Source organism: Procambarus clarkii, chromosome 49 (assembly GCF_040958095.1).
Source record: "Procambarus clarkii isolate CNS0578487 chromosome 49, FALCON_Pclarkii_2.0, whole genome shotgun sequence".
Classification (NCBI taxonomy): Eukaryota; Metazoa; Arthropoda; class Malacostraca; order Decapoda; family Cambaridae; genus Procambarus; species Procambarus clarkii.
The window spans coordinates 10,928,178-10,942,624 of NC_091198.1; the positions used below are offsets into that span (position 1 = coordinate 10,928,178).

Here is a 14,447-nt window from a genome sequence, read left to right on the forward strand (position 1 = left end):
CCATAACACCTCACTGGATGGAACGCACCGACAGTAAGTCAGACAGGAGAGAAGCCATAACACCTCACTGGATGGAACGCACCGACAGTAAGTCAGACAGGAGAGAAGCCATAACACCTCACTGGATGGAACGCACCGACAGTAAGTCAGACAGGAGAGAAGCCATAACACCTCACTGGATGGAACGCACCGACATACAACATCATGTAATTTGTTTATACATGTATTGACAACTGCTCAAAATATTTAATTTAGATTTGGAATAAATTATGTCTTTAAATCATATCAATACAGTCCTATGTAAATTTTATCATGGCAGTCCCAATAGCTTTAAAGTTGTAAATTCTCCATAACTGCATTGGTTGGAGGCAATTTTAAGGCTTAGTTCATTATCTCGGAATACTTTTCAAAGAATTATTATTATTATTATTATTATTATTATTATTATTATTATTATTATTATTATTATTATTTTACTTTTTGTTGAAAAATAACTGAACATAAATTAACCTTCCATCCACATTTATACTCTACATGCCATAATATATACATATCTGGCGTCTCTCCAAACCCACTTGCCTACCATCACCACTATTCTATCAACATCAAGGGCCCAACACTTTTCAACACTCTCCCTCTAAATACGAGGGGGGATAATTAGCCGACCTCTCATAGTGTTCAAAAGAGAACTAGAGAAACATCTCCAAAGGATACCTGATCAACCGGGATGTGGTCAGACTGCGACCAGCTAGTTGACAGACCACCAATCAGAAGACCGGGCCGTGGGGTACACCGATCCCCGGAACCAGGGGGGATTGCACAAAGTGATAATATTAGGCCAAGCATCCCGTGTGTCGAGACAGCATTAAACCAAGTATCCCGCTATAATATATGCATAGTTTCCCATGAACTGTAATTTCTTTACGAGTGAGTGAGTGAGTGAGTGAGTGAGTGAGTGAGTGAGTGAGTGAGTAGTGAGTGAGTGAGTGAGTGAGTGAGTGAGTGAGTGAGTGAGTGTGGGAGGGAGGGAGGGAGGGAAGGGGAGACAAAGAAGTGGCGGGGGGGGGGTGGGGTGGGGGGGGGAAGGTGAAAATAGCAATTGTTATATTTTCTTAATTTGCTCGTCCTTTCTAACACAGACGTCCACGAATGGCAACACTCTAACCACATCTAGATTAAGACAAAGAATACTTATAGACCTTTTCCCCCAGAAGAAAATAGGAAGCGTTGTAGAGCTGACCTAAGCCTAAGGTAAGAATTGAACCCTCCCAACTTGCCCGGCATCACAGCCTTCTTGATCCAGGGGGCAATATGTTATCATTAGCGTCCCGGACTCCCTAACACACACTGTCGACCCTTGCTGATGTATTCCCCAATATTACATTAGGATCTGGCGGCCACAAAATACTAAATTTGTGGATTTCGAAACTTGCGAATATTTCATCTCGGCCTGTGAATAGGAGCAACCCGGCAGACCTGCAGCACCGTACACTGCTAAAGACGGGCTGACCTACAGTAACTTAGTACCGTATACTAAGGTACTATAGAATACTGCCAAAGGAGAAAAATGGTCTGTTATGCTGGTACGGTCGTCTTCCAAGTCGCTTGGAGACGGAGGCCCCCCGCTCGGTCGGAGCAGCCAGAGCAAATATTGACACGGGTTCCAGCCCAACGTTTGTCTTAACATTACACCAATTACACTTTTAAATGTAATCTTCTTGGGGCACGAGGTAAGGCGCGGGGCCCCGTGACCTGGGGGGTGGGGGGGGGGCTTATCAGGGCCCGGGCTCCTTGACCTGGGGGTGGTGTCTTATCAGGGCCCGGGCCCCTTGACCTGGAGGTGGTGTCTTATCAGTGCCCGGGCCCCTTGACCTGGGGGAGGGTGTCTTATCAGGGCCCGGGCCCCTTGACCTGGGGGGGGTGTCTTATCAGGGCCCGGGGCCCCTTGACCTGGAGGTGGTGTCTTATCAGTGCCCGGGCCCCTTGACCTGGGGGGGGTGTCTTATCAGGGCCCGGGCCCCTTGACCTGGGGGGGGTGTCTTATCAGGGCCCGGGCCCCTTGACCTGGAAGGGGGTGCCTTATCAGAGTGCGGGGCCCCGTGACCTGGGGTGGTGCCCGTCAACCCCCCTCCCTCTCCCCTCCACACACACTTAAGACATGCATTATTTTTAGAGGGTTGGGTAAAGTAAGTAATTATCAGAAGAAGGCACCACGCCAGGGAGACTATTGGGGTTGGGTAAAGTTGAAGGAATAAGTTTAGAAATGAGGAATACAGTAGAAGTTAAAATACAGTAGTAGTAATTAGAAGAATACAGTGACATGCGAGCAGTCCACCTTGGTGACACGACGTGTGTGTGTGTGTGTGTGTGTGTGTGTGTGTGTGTGTGTGTGTGTGTGTGTGTGTGTGTGTGTGTGTGTGTGTGTGTGTGTGTTCCCACCAGCTAAGCTAAATTTGCTTTGTTTCACCAGTTAGCAGGAAGTTTGTACAAGGTTCTTCGCGTGCATTTCAACATACACTGATGTCTAGAGATGGATACTGTGTAGCATTCACATATACACACTTTCACACATGTTTTGTTCAAAGTCTTTTTATTATTTGTTTGAGGGGGAGGGGGGAGGGGTGTTCTTGTCTGAATTTGTATTCTGTATTATATTTGTATTATTATTCTGTAGGATTCTCTCTCTTGGGCCACCAACTGTGGGAGTGAGGCGTCACATCTTGTAACAGTCTATCTAGCATTGGATCATCTAACATTTCGATTGTGTGGTAGCGAGGTGCTGTAGTCTGCCGTTTAGTGGTTGTGTGTTCAGGAGTTCATGGAGCTCCTGGATTGTCTGATCATATGGTGGACGGTGTTTTGCTGCTCTTCTTAGCGCCTTGTTCTGCATTGCTTGTAGTTTTTGAATGTTAGGTTTCTTTAAGGTGTGTGTAGTGGTACTGGGGGATACTCTAGATGCGGCCGGACTAGAGCCTTGTACAATTTTACCTTTCTTTCTTTCTTTCTTTCTTTCTTTCTTTATTATGCACCCTATACCCATGCCGTGGGCGGTGATGTAAAGGGTTACAAAGGCACATAATCGGTTCAGGAATTGAACCCCCTAGTTCGTTTAGCTAAGCAAATAACAATCTTTTGACGCTAATTACACAATTATTAATGTTATATATACATGTGTAGTTTAGTGTTCGTGGTAAGGCTCCGGAATCTCCTCAATTGACCATTCCAAAGGGTGGCACCCTGTTTCTCCGTTCCCCTCTCACCCCATGAAGGAAGGGGGGGGGGGCAAGGAGATGTGACACGGGAGGAGGAAGAGGTGTCTCAAGCTTCCCTCCTCCATACTGTTTAATCCCCCCCCCCCCCTCAGCAAAGCTCTACTACTTTCAGTCCTTAAAACAAAAAATATCTCATCCAAATATAGCCCAACTTATAATAAATTAACGTAAATCCTAATTAACAAAATTATTAAGATTCTAATTTTGTCAACACTGCGCAAGAGTTACAAAACAAAAACTTGCAAAACAAAGAACAAATGCAATAAAAGGTTAATACGGTTACATAATTACTATTATTTAAATTCCACCTGTAACATCATTTTAAAAACATTAGATTCATTGTTGTCGATGGATGGTTTATGCAGTGAACGCTGAGGTAATTTATTAATGGTATTGTCAATGGGTGTGTCTGTGTGAACTTTCCGGGGGGGGAGACACTATGAGGGAGTGAGGAACACTCTGAGGGAGGGAGACACTGATGGAGTGGGAGAGGGAGGCACCCCCGTGAGGTGGGGTCTAGACACTGAGGGAGAAAGACACTGATGGAGGGAGTGTGGGGGAGGCATGGCATTCCTTGTGGTACCCCGCCAACACAATATAATTTGTCATCTGTGTCCACCCGTCTCTCCCAACACCAGTTTTATTAACCACGCTGTTGGTTCCCCCTCTGGCTGCCGGATTGTATGTCAACAAATACAATAGGTTAACCTGAGGGAGCTCAGAAGCTGCCCCACACAGTGTTATACAGCAGCCTCGTGTGTGTGTATGACGCCAGCAGGCACTCCGGGCTTGGCGGACCCCCTCATTCCTTTTGAAGATTAAATATAAAAATACCTTCAGTGGCATCGAACTAGTCTCCTGACTGGTGTCACCACTCCAGACACATTTCCGCCCGTGAATCCAAATTGCTGTACACTGATGGCTTTTGGGTGAATATGAATGCCCATTAGTCTTTATCTGACTGTGCAAGAGCTGACCTAACTTTGTCCAACTGTTGCAGGATGTATGGCGGAGGTGAGCGGTGTTTTAATCTCTTCTTCACTCTTGGTCAAACCCTAAACTTTTATATGTTAGGCTGATAAGTTGTTTGGTGGAGATTTGTTATCGTGTATAAATATATATAGTTCTAACCTGTCTTGCACGTTTCTTTCCAGCTGTGCAGCGAGGCCGCATCCCACCATCACAAGGAATGGGGATGCCCAGTCAGTTTATAGCCAATGGCGACACACTTAACGGCCACACTTACCTGTCCTCCTACATCTCCCTGTTGCTGCGCGCCGAGCCCTTCCCCACCTCGCCCTACGGCCAGTGTATGAACGCCAACAACATCATGGGTGTTGACAACATCTGCGAGCTGGCGTCCCGACTCCTCTTCTCGGCCGTAGGCTGGGCCAAGAACATCCCCTTCTTTCCCGAGCTGCAGGTAACGGACCAAGTAGGCGCTGCTGCGACTGGTCTGGTCTGAGCTCTTCGTGCTGAACGCCTCCCAGTGCTCCATGCCCCTGCACGTGGCGCCGCTGCTGGCTGCCGCAGGCCTCCACGCCTCGCCCATGGCGGCCGACAGAGTCGTTGCCTTCATGGACCACATCCGGATCTTCCAGGAGCAGGTGGAGAAGTTGAAGGCTCTCCACGTGGACTCCGCCGAGTACTCCTGCCTCAAGGCCATCGTCCTCTTCACCTCAGGTAAGTCAACTCACATGTGACATGCTAAGGAGGCCCAGTCATCATCCCTCTTTAACCTATTCAAATTTGTATGTACAAGTCTGAACTGAAATTTAAATCATGTAAGCAATGTTTTTTTTTTTGTTGCATTGTAACAGTTAATACTTCTATTCATAATGTAAAACTTCCGTCAGGAATGTTTATTGTCTGCTTGTGTGGACGTCACAATGTGTTGAATCTTACCAAAGAGTACAACCCTACCCACCAACCCACCTAATCTATCGACTCAATTTCTCATTAGCCCAGAAAAGTGTACATTTCAAATGATTTTAAGCTACATATCATTAAAACATGGCGTTTATATGACTATTGCTAGCGTACAAATATGATGCACTTAGTGTGAAGACAAGTTCTTGCCAGTGAAATTGTATCCTGCTACACACTAATCAACACCATCAAACCTTGAAGCTTCTGAAGGAGGCTGCAGAGGTACTTTTTCACCTGCTAACTTGTGTTCTCAGTAAAACACTTGAGACAGGAAATCTCTCACTGGAAAAAGACAAATGTAATTCCAATATTCAAAAAGGCGGATACACAGGAGACATTAAATTACAGAACAGTGTCACTGACAAGTATTCCATGTAAAATACTGGAGATAGTAATCAGGTTGATAATAGTGGAGCACCTGGAGGTGTTCCAGGTGCAGGACAATAGTGGAGGACATAGTGAGATAGTGAGTAGACAGCACACTGGGTTGTTGTTGTTGTTGTTATAGATTCAGCTACTCGGAACAAGTTCCAAGTAGCATGGGCTATGGTGAGCCCGTAGTGGACTTACCTGGCACAGGAGCTGTGCTGTGTAACGCACTGGGGTCGTAGTCCTAAAGGCCCGAGGTCGATCCCCAGCAGAGCCAGAAACAAATGGGTAGAGTAGCTTTCACCCTGATGCCTCTGTTCACCTAGTAGTAAATAAATACCTGGGAGCAGCCGCTACGGGCTGCTTCCTGGGGTTTGTATGTGTGCGCGAGTGATGGAGAAATATATGTAGTAGACATAATAGAGGAAAAATAAATTGGTTCGAAAGGCGGAGGCCAAGAGCTAAAAGCTCGATTCTGCAGATACAAATAGTAAGCAAACACACGCGTCATCCGTACACCTCTACACACTGTATACAACAATGAGAGCAGACTGAGAGGAGTTACAGGCCGCGCTCCTGTGCCAGGTAAGTCTCCTACGGGCTCACCATAGCCCGTGCTACTTGGAACGTCTTGTTCCCAGTAGCTGAATCTCAAACAACGAGAGGAGACTGGAGAGGCGCGCCTCACCGCTGACCTGGCCTGCCCCGCCAGCACAATATACAGGAAGGGTTATCCACATGACCAAACATCGTCGTCAGCTGTTTCCGTCAAGTGCCACCAACCCTTACCACCTCCCTTTGCTCTTTATATTTACAAAGTGGCTGCCTCCTCACTCCCACCTCTCCACCCCTCGACCCCCTTCCCTCTGGCTCCTCATCTCCCCCTCGACCCCGACCAGCCCCTACTCCAGGCGACAAAAAGAGCGAGTTCTTGACCCGTTGGCCTATTGTTGTCCACCATGACACCTCATCAGCAGGATGACGTGACGTCAGCAGTGAACCCTCATTAGATCTGAGGCTAAGGATAGCCGTGGTGTGAGGGAGACGCAGTGAGGAGAGCTGACCTTACATAACTGTGCATGACTAGGGGAAAGTGGAGTCTACCTCCACTTTCCTGGTTTTCATCCTAGAAAGTGGATTCTAACCAGAGGGGGTTCTGTGTAGCCAGATTCCTGATTCTAGCCAGAATCTGTGGAGCCAGATTCCTGATTCTAGCCAGAATCTGTGGAGCCAGATTCCTGATTCTAGCCAGAATCTGTGAGGCAGATTCCTGATTCTAGCCAGAATCTGTGAGGCAGATTCCTGATTCTACCCAGAATCTGTGTAGCCAGATTCCTGATTCTAGCCAGAATCTGTGGAGCCAGATTCCTGATTCTAGCCAGAATCTGTGAGGCAGATTCTAGCCAGATTCCAGAAATCTGAATCTAGCTCTCGTCCTGCCTGTACCTGAGGCGTTATTACAACTATTCTGACGTTCGAATTCCTAGTCGAATGGTATCTTTTTAATGTCATTACAATTGTAACAATAATTTTTACCTTACCTTACGATGATTTCGGGGCTCAACGTCCCTGCGGCTCGGTCCCCGACCAGGCCTCCTATGGTCAATGGTCACATTATACATGTGTCTGAGCATGCAGTTATATGTCGCTTCTACTCTTATTTTCATCATACAAAAAATAATGTTATGGGCATAAACAAGTTCTGCCAGAGACTACTTACTACACTGGCAACTTCTTCTTGTGTGAACTTTTAATTAATTGATCGTATTAATATTGTAATACTTGATTTCGAGTGAGTGGGTACTTCCAATACTTTACCATGGGGAGCCGGTGGCTGAGCGAACAGAACACTGGACGCGTGATCCTGTGGTCCCGGGTTCGATCCCAGGCGCTGGCGAGAAACAATGGGCAGAGTTTCTTTCACCCTGATGCGCCTGTTACCTAGTAGTAAAATAGGTACCTGGGAGTTAGTCAGCTGTCACGGGCTGCTTTCTTGTGGGTGGAGGCCTGGTCGAGGTCCGGGCCGCAGGGACACTAAGCCCCGAAATTATCTCAAGATAACCAAGATAACCCACCAATAGGGAACGTGAGCTGGGTTTAGACCGTCGTGAGACAGGTTAGTTTTACCCTACTTTACCCTACACATGTTTAGATAATTGGTCGATAATTACAAGTTTCCCAAGGGCAGTGTATGGTGGTGTATAGTGGTGGTGTATAGTGGTGTTGGGGGTATGATGTATGGCCAGTGGAGTGATGGCAGTGGTGTGTATGTGGTGGGGAATAATTTGAGATAAAGTATAGCCCCCTGGTGTTAATGTTGAATTTATAATTCACTTTCAAGTTTTATATTTTCTGATGTTTACAGCTACGTTTCCCTGATGGGGGAGAATCCTCTTGGATTTCCGATCTTCCTTGGCCGTGTCCATCACCTTATACTTGGTATTGAATTTTGACAGTTGTGTACCAGGTTACTCTTGGCATTTGTCCAGGTCTTCTAGTAACGCTCTACTGTTCTCAATAGTGGCTCTCAGCTAGTGGAGCACGGGGGTGGTGGTGGTGGTGGTTGTGGTGGAATGTGGTTGTCTGGTGTGTGTGGTAGTGTACTTGTGTGGTGGGTGGTGTGTGCTTGTGGAATGTGGTTGTGGTGGTGGTGGTTGTGGTGTGTGGTGGTGTGGTTGTGGTGTGTGGTGGTGTGGTTGTGGTGTGTGGTGGTGTGGTTGTGGTGTGTGGTGGTGGTGTGTGGTGGTGGTTGTGGTGTGTGGTGGTGGTTGTGGTGTGTGGTGGTGGTTGTGGTGTGTGGTGGTGTGTGGTGGTGTGGTTGTGGTGTGTGGTGGTAGTGTGTGGTGGTGTGTGGTGGTGGTGTGTGGTGGTGGTGTGTGGTGGTGGTGTGTGGTGGTGGTTGTGGTGTGTGGTGGTGGTGATGGTGTGTGGTGGTGGTGGTGATGGTGTGTGGTGGTGGTGGTGTGAAGTGATGGTTGTAGTGTGTAGTGGTGGTGGTGGTGTGAAGTGATGGTTGTGAAGTGATGGTTGTGAAGTGATGGTTGTGGTGTGGTAGTTGTGGTGTGTGGGGGTGGTGATGGTTGTAGTGTGTAGTGGTGGTGGTGGTGGTGTGAAGTGATGGTTGTGGTGTGGTAGTTGTGGTGTGTGGGGGTGGTGATAGTGGTGGTGTGATGGTGTTGATGCTTGGGGTCGATCACTTAGTCCTTGGTCAGCACACTTCCTGACGTTTTGTTTGATATACCTCCCTCCCTCCCTCCCTCTCTCCCTCCCTCCCTCCCTCTCTCCCTCCCTCCCTCTCTCCCTCCCTCCCTCCCTCTCTCCCTCCCTCCCTCCCTCCCTCCCTCTCTCCCTCCCTCCCTCTCTCCCTCCCTCCCTCCCTCCCTCCCTCTCTCCCTCCCTCCCTCCCTCCCTCTCTCCCTCCCTCCCTCCCTCTCTCCCTCCCTCCCTCTCTCCCTCCCTCCCTCCCTCTCTCCCTCCCTCCCTCTCTCCCTCCCTCCCTCCCTCCCTCTCTCCCTCCCTCTCTCCCTCCCTCCCTCCCTCTCTCCCTCCCTCCCTCTCTCCCTCCCTCCCTCCCTCTCTCCCTCCCTCCCTCTCTCCCTCCCTCCCTCCCTCCCTCCCTCCCTCCCTCTCTCCCTCCCTCCCTCTCTCCCTCCCTCTCTCCCTCCCTCTCTCCCTCCCTCTCTCCCTCCCTCCCTCCCTCTCTCCCTCCCTCCCTCTCTCCCTCCCTCCCTCCCTCCCTCTCTCCCTCCCTCCCTCCCTCCCTCTCCCACCTTCCTGTCCCTCCCTCCCTCCCTCTCATCCACTCCCACCTTCCTGTCCCTCTCTCCCTCCCCTCCTTGCCTTTCCTCCCTCCTTCCTGCCATCCCTTCCTCACCCCTCGTTTTTTCCCATTCCTCATCGCAATTCCTCCCTCCTTCCCCATCATACCTCCTCATTCCCTCACCCACTATGCCCTTTCTCTCCATTCACAAGTTTCACTTTCCTCTTATCACCAGTGAGAAGAGGAGTAACAGTATAAAAAGGGATAATCTGATAACCTCCACAGAGACCTTGACGTTCTCATGACGAAGACCACTCTGAAGGAATCAACCTTGCCTTATCACATCCACTCGCCACAGGCATCTCTTATGCCCTATATAACCTTCTCACTCCTCGATCTGATGTCTCTAAGAACCGGGAAGAAACCCGATCTAAACTAAGCAATGAGACTGGTGCTTACTCCTCATCACTGAGTACAGGGGACCGAGGTCTGGCTGACCTCGCCTACAGACCTAAATTGGGGTTACCTAGGAGTTTTTCCGGGGCTTAGCGTCCCCGCGGCCCGGTCGTCGACCAGGCCTCCTCGTTGCTGGACTGGTCAGCCAGGCTGTTTGACGCGGCTGCTCCGCAACCTGATATATGAATCACAGCCTTCTTGAGGTTATCTTGAGATGATTTCGGGGCTTTTTTAGTGTCCCCGCGGCCCGGTCCTCGACCAGACCTCCACGCCCAGGAAGCAGCCCGTGACAGCTGACTAACACCCAGGTACCTATTTTACTGCTAGGTAACAGGAGCATAGGGTGAAAGAAACTCTGTCCATTGTTTCTCGCCGCGCCTGGGATCGAACCCAGGACCACAGGATCACAAGTCCACCATGCTGTCCGCTCGGCCGACCGGCCTGGTTGATCCTGTTGCGTAACACTTTAACTACACTGTCATTCAAATTCTTTGTCCAATCTGACCTTGAAGTTGTGGATGGAGGTGGCTTCCCCAACTTCTATCAGTGCATTTATACTCCACTTGTTGACCGCCCGTAAAAGGTACAAGTATTTCCTTCCTTTTCTTCGACTCATTTAGCGTTTCCAGCTTCCACTTGTGTGCTATTGTCATACTTTCACTTTAAAGAAGCTGTCCTTGTTCACCTTATCGATTCCCCTCGTTATCTTCTATGTTGTGATCATGTCTCTTGGTTTTTTTCCGTCTTCTAATTTTTTTTTAGACCCAGTTCCCTCAACCTATCGCCGTAGCTTAACCTACTAATTTTATTGCAAACATCTGTACTTTTTTACAATATTAGTTTCATTCTTCCCAAGTTATGGTAATATTATGTGCAGGTGCCACGGGGGGTCTTCAGGGAAGGTGCAGGTGCCACGGGGGGTCTTCAGGGAAGGTGCAGGTGCCACGGGGGGTCTTCAGGGAAGGTGCAGGTGCCACGGGGGGTCTTCAGGGAAGGTGCAGGTGCCACGGGGGGTCTTCAGGGAAGGTTCAGGTGCCACGGGGGGTCTTCAGGGAAGGTTCAGGTGCCACGGGGGGTCTTCAGGGAAGGTTCAGGTGCCACGGGGGTCTTCAGGGAAGGTGCAGGTGCCACGGGGGGTCTTCAGGGAAGGTTCAGGTGCCACGGGGGGTCTTCAGGGAAGGTTCAGGTGCCACGGGGGGTCTTCAGGGAAGGTTCAGGTGCCACGGGGGTCTTCAGGGAAGGTGCAGGTGCCACGGGGGGTCTTCAGGGAAGGTTCAGGTGCCACGGGGGGTCTTCAGGGAAGGTTCAGGTGCCACGGGGGTCTTCAGGGAAGGTTCAGGTGCCACGGGGGGTCTTCAGGGAAGGTTCAGGTGCCACGGGGGGTCTTCAGGGAAGGTGCAGGTGCCACGGGGGTCTTCAGGGAAGGTGCAGGTGCCACGGGGGTCTTCAGGGGAAGGTTCAGGTGCCACGGGGTCTGAGGGGGAAGGTTCAGGTGCCACGGGGTCTGAGGGGGAAGGTTCAGGTGCCACGGGGGTCTTCAGGGAAGGTTCAGGTGCCACGGGGGTCTTCAGGGAAGGTTCAGGTGCCACGGGGGTCTTCAGGGAAGGTTCAGGTGCCACGGGGGTCTTCAGGGAAGGTTCAGGTGCCACGGGGTCTGAGGGGGAAGGTTCAGGTGCCACGGGGTCTGAGGGGGAGGAGCAGGAATGTGAAAGTGGTGAAGGGTGAGGGCCAACTCATCACCTGGTAAACACAGAGCCATGAGAGGCACCCGGTACGCTAATTAATGCACCACACGCAGAACTAATTGCAATATTGACAAATGTACAAAAATATGTATATATGCATACATACACCTCATATATGCAGCCCGCACTACAGATAATACTAATATTATATATATATATATATATATATATATATATATATATATATATATATATATATATATATATATATATATATGTCGTACCTAGTAGCCAGAACGCACTTCTCAGCCTACTATGCAAGGCCCGATTTGCCTAATAAGCCAAATTTTCCTGAATTAATATATTTTCTCTATTTTTTTCTTATAAAATGATAAAGCGACCCATTTCATTATGTATGAGGTCATTTTTTTTTATTGGAGTTAAAATTAATGTAGATATATGACCGAACCTAACCAACCCTACCTAACCTAACCTAACCTATATTTATAGGTTAGGTTAGGTTAGGTAGCCAAAAAAGTTAGGTTAGGTTAGGTTAGGTAGGTTAGGTAGTCGAAAAACAATTAATTCATGAAAACTTAGCTTATTAGGCAAATCGGGCCTTGCATAGTAGGCAGAGAAGTGCGTTCTGGCTACTAGGTACGACATATATATATATATATATATATATATATATATATATATATATATATATGTCGTACCTAGTAGCCAGAACGCACTTCTCAGTCTACTATGCAAGGCCAAATTTGCCTAATAAGCCAAGTTTTCATGAATTAATTGTTTTTCGACTACCTAACCTACCTAACCTAACCTAACTTAACTTTTTCGGCTACCTAACCTAACCTAACCTATAGAGATAGGTTAGGTTAGGTTAGGTAGGGTTGGTTAGGTTAGGTAGGGTTGGTTAGGTTCGGTCATATATCTACGTTAATTTTAACTCCAATAAAAAAAAATTGACCTCATACATAATGAAATGGGTAGCTTTATCATTTCATAAGAAAAAAATTAGAGAAAATATATTAATTCAGGAAAACTTGGCTTATTAGGCAAATCTGGCCTTGTATAGTAGGCCAAAAAGTACGTTCTGGCTACTAGGTACGACATATATATATATATATATATATATATATATATATATATATATATATATATATATATATATATATATATATGTCGTACCTAGTAGCCAGAACTCACTTTTCAGCCTACTATTCAAGGCCCGATTTGCCTAATAAGCCAAGTTTTCCTGAATTAATATATTTACTATAATTTTTTTCTTATGAAATGATAAAGCAACCCTTTTCTCTATGTATGAGGTCAATTTTTTTTTATTGGAGTTAAAATTAACGTAGATATATGACCGAACCTAACCAACCCTACCTAACCTAACGTAACCTATATTTATAGGTAAGGTTAGGTTAGGTAGCCAAAAAAAGCTAGGTTTGGTTAGGTTAGGTAGGTTAGGTAGACGAAAAAACATTAATTCATGAAAACTTGGCTTATTAGGCAAATCGGGCCTTGAATAGTAGGCTAAGAAGTGCGTTCTGGCTATTAGGTACGACATATATATATATATATATATGTCGTACCTTGTAGCCAGAACTCACTTCTCAGCCTACTATTCAAGGCCCGATTTGCCTAATAAGCCAAGTTTTCCTGAATTAATATATTTACTATAATTTTTTTCTTATGAAATGATAAAGCAACCCTTTTCTCTATGTATGAGGTCAATTTTTTTTTATTGGAGTTAAAATTATCGTAGATATATGACCGAACCTACCCAACCCTACCTAACCTAACCTAACCTATATTTATAGGTAAGGTTAGGTTAGGTAGCCAAAAAAAGCTAGGTTAGGTTAGGTTAGGTAGGTTAGGTAGACGAAAAAATATTAATTCATGAAAACTTGGCTTATTAGGCAAATCGGGCCTTGAATAGTAGGCTGAGAAGTGCGTTCTGGCTATTAGGTACGACATATATATATATATATATATATATAATATATATATATATATATATATATATATATATATATATATATATATATGTCGTACCTAGTAGCCAGAAAGCACTTCTCAGCCTACTATGCAAGGCCCGATTTGCCTAATAAGCCAAGTTTTCCTGAATTAATATATTTTCTCTAATTTTTTTCTTATAAAATGATAAAGCTACCCATTTCATTATGTATGAGGTAAAAAAAAAATTATTGGAGTTAAAATTTACGTAGATATATGACCGAACCTAACCAACCCTACCTAACCTATCTTTATAGGTTAGGTTAGGTTAGGTAGCAGAAAAAGTTAGGTTAGGTAGTCGAAAAACAATTAATTCATGAAAACTTGGCTTATTAGGCAAATCTTGCCTTGCATAGTAGGCCGAGAAGTGCGTTCTGGCTACTAGGTACGACATATATATATATATATATATATATATATATATATATATATATATGATCATATTCATATTTATACACTGTGGAATAGCACAAACAGTAGTGGTCAAACAGGTGGCGTTGAAAGTACTGATTGAACAGGTGGTGGTAGACCAGGTGAGAGCAGACCAGGTGAGAGCAGACCAGGTGAGAGTAATGGGAACGGGAGAGAAGAGATCATACTCTCCCTCGAGTGGCAGACACACAAGTCCAGCCACTCGAGAAGTAGTGTTACTGTACACTTACACGTATACTGGGTGTAAGTGTACCAATAATAGTCATGTTCTACAAGAAACCTTTCCAAGTTCTCCAACACCACCTCCAGTATCACGTGTTAATGAATCACAGCTCCGTCATCTGCCACTCATATGGAGAGAGAAAATGATTACACTCCTTCACTTCAGAAAAATATGACGTTAAATAAGCACCAACTTTGCGGTTAGCGCACTTGGTCATCAAAGGTTATATAGACCCGTACGTGTTGTCTCCAGGGGGACAATACACACCAATGTTTCTATTGTTTCATCCT

The 14,447-nt window shown here is 46.6% G+C and overlaps 1 protein-coding gene across 1 annotated transcript in view; it reads left to right on the top strand.

Moving 5' to 3' along the window:
• svp (COUP transcription factor 2) overlaps positions 1-14,447 on the top strand; it is a 328,803-nt gene that overhangs the window by 42,540 nt on the left and 271,816 nt on the right. The window contains 2 exon segments of the mRNA XM_045750458.2: positions 4,427-4,710; positions 4,712-4,955. Coding sequence (XP_045606414.1) covers positions 4,427-4,710; positions 4,712-4,955 — 528 coding nt within the window.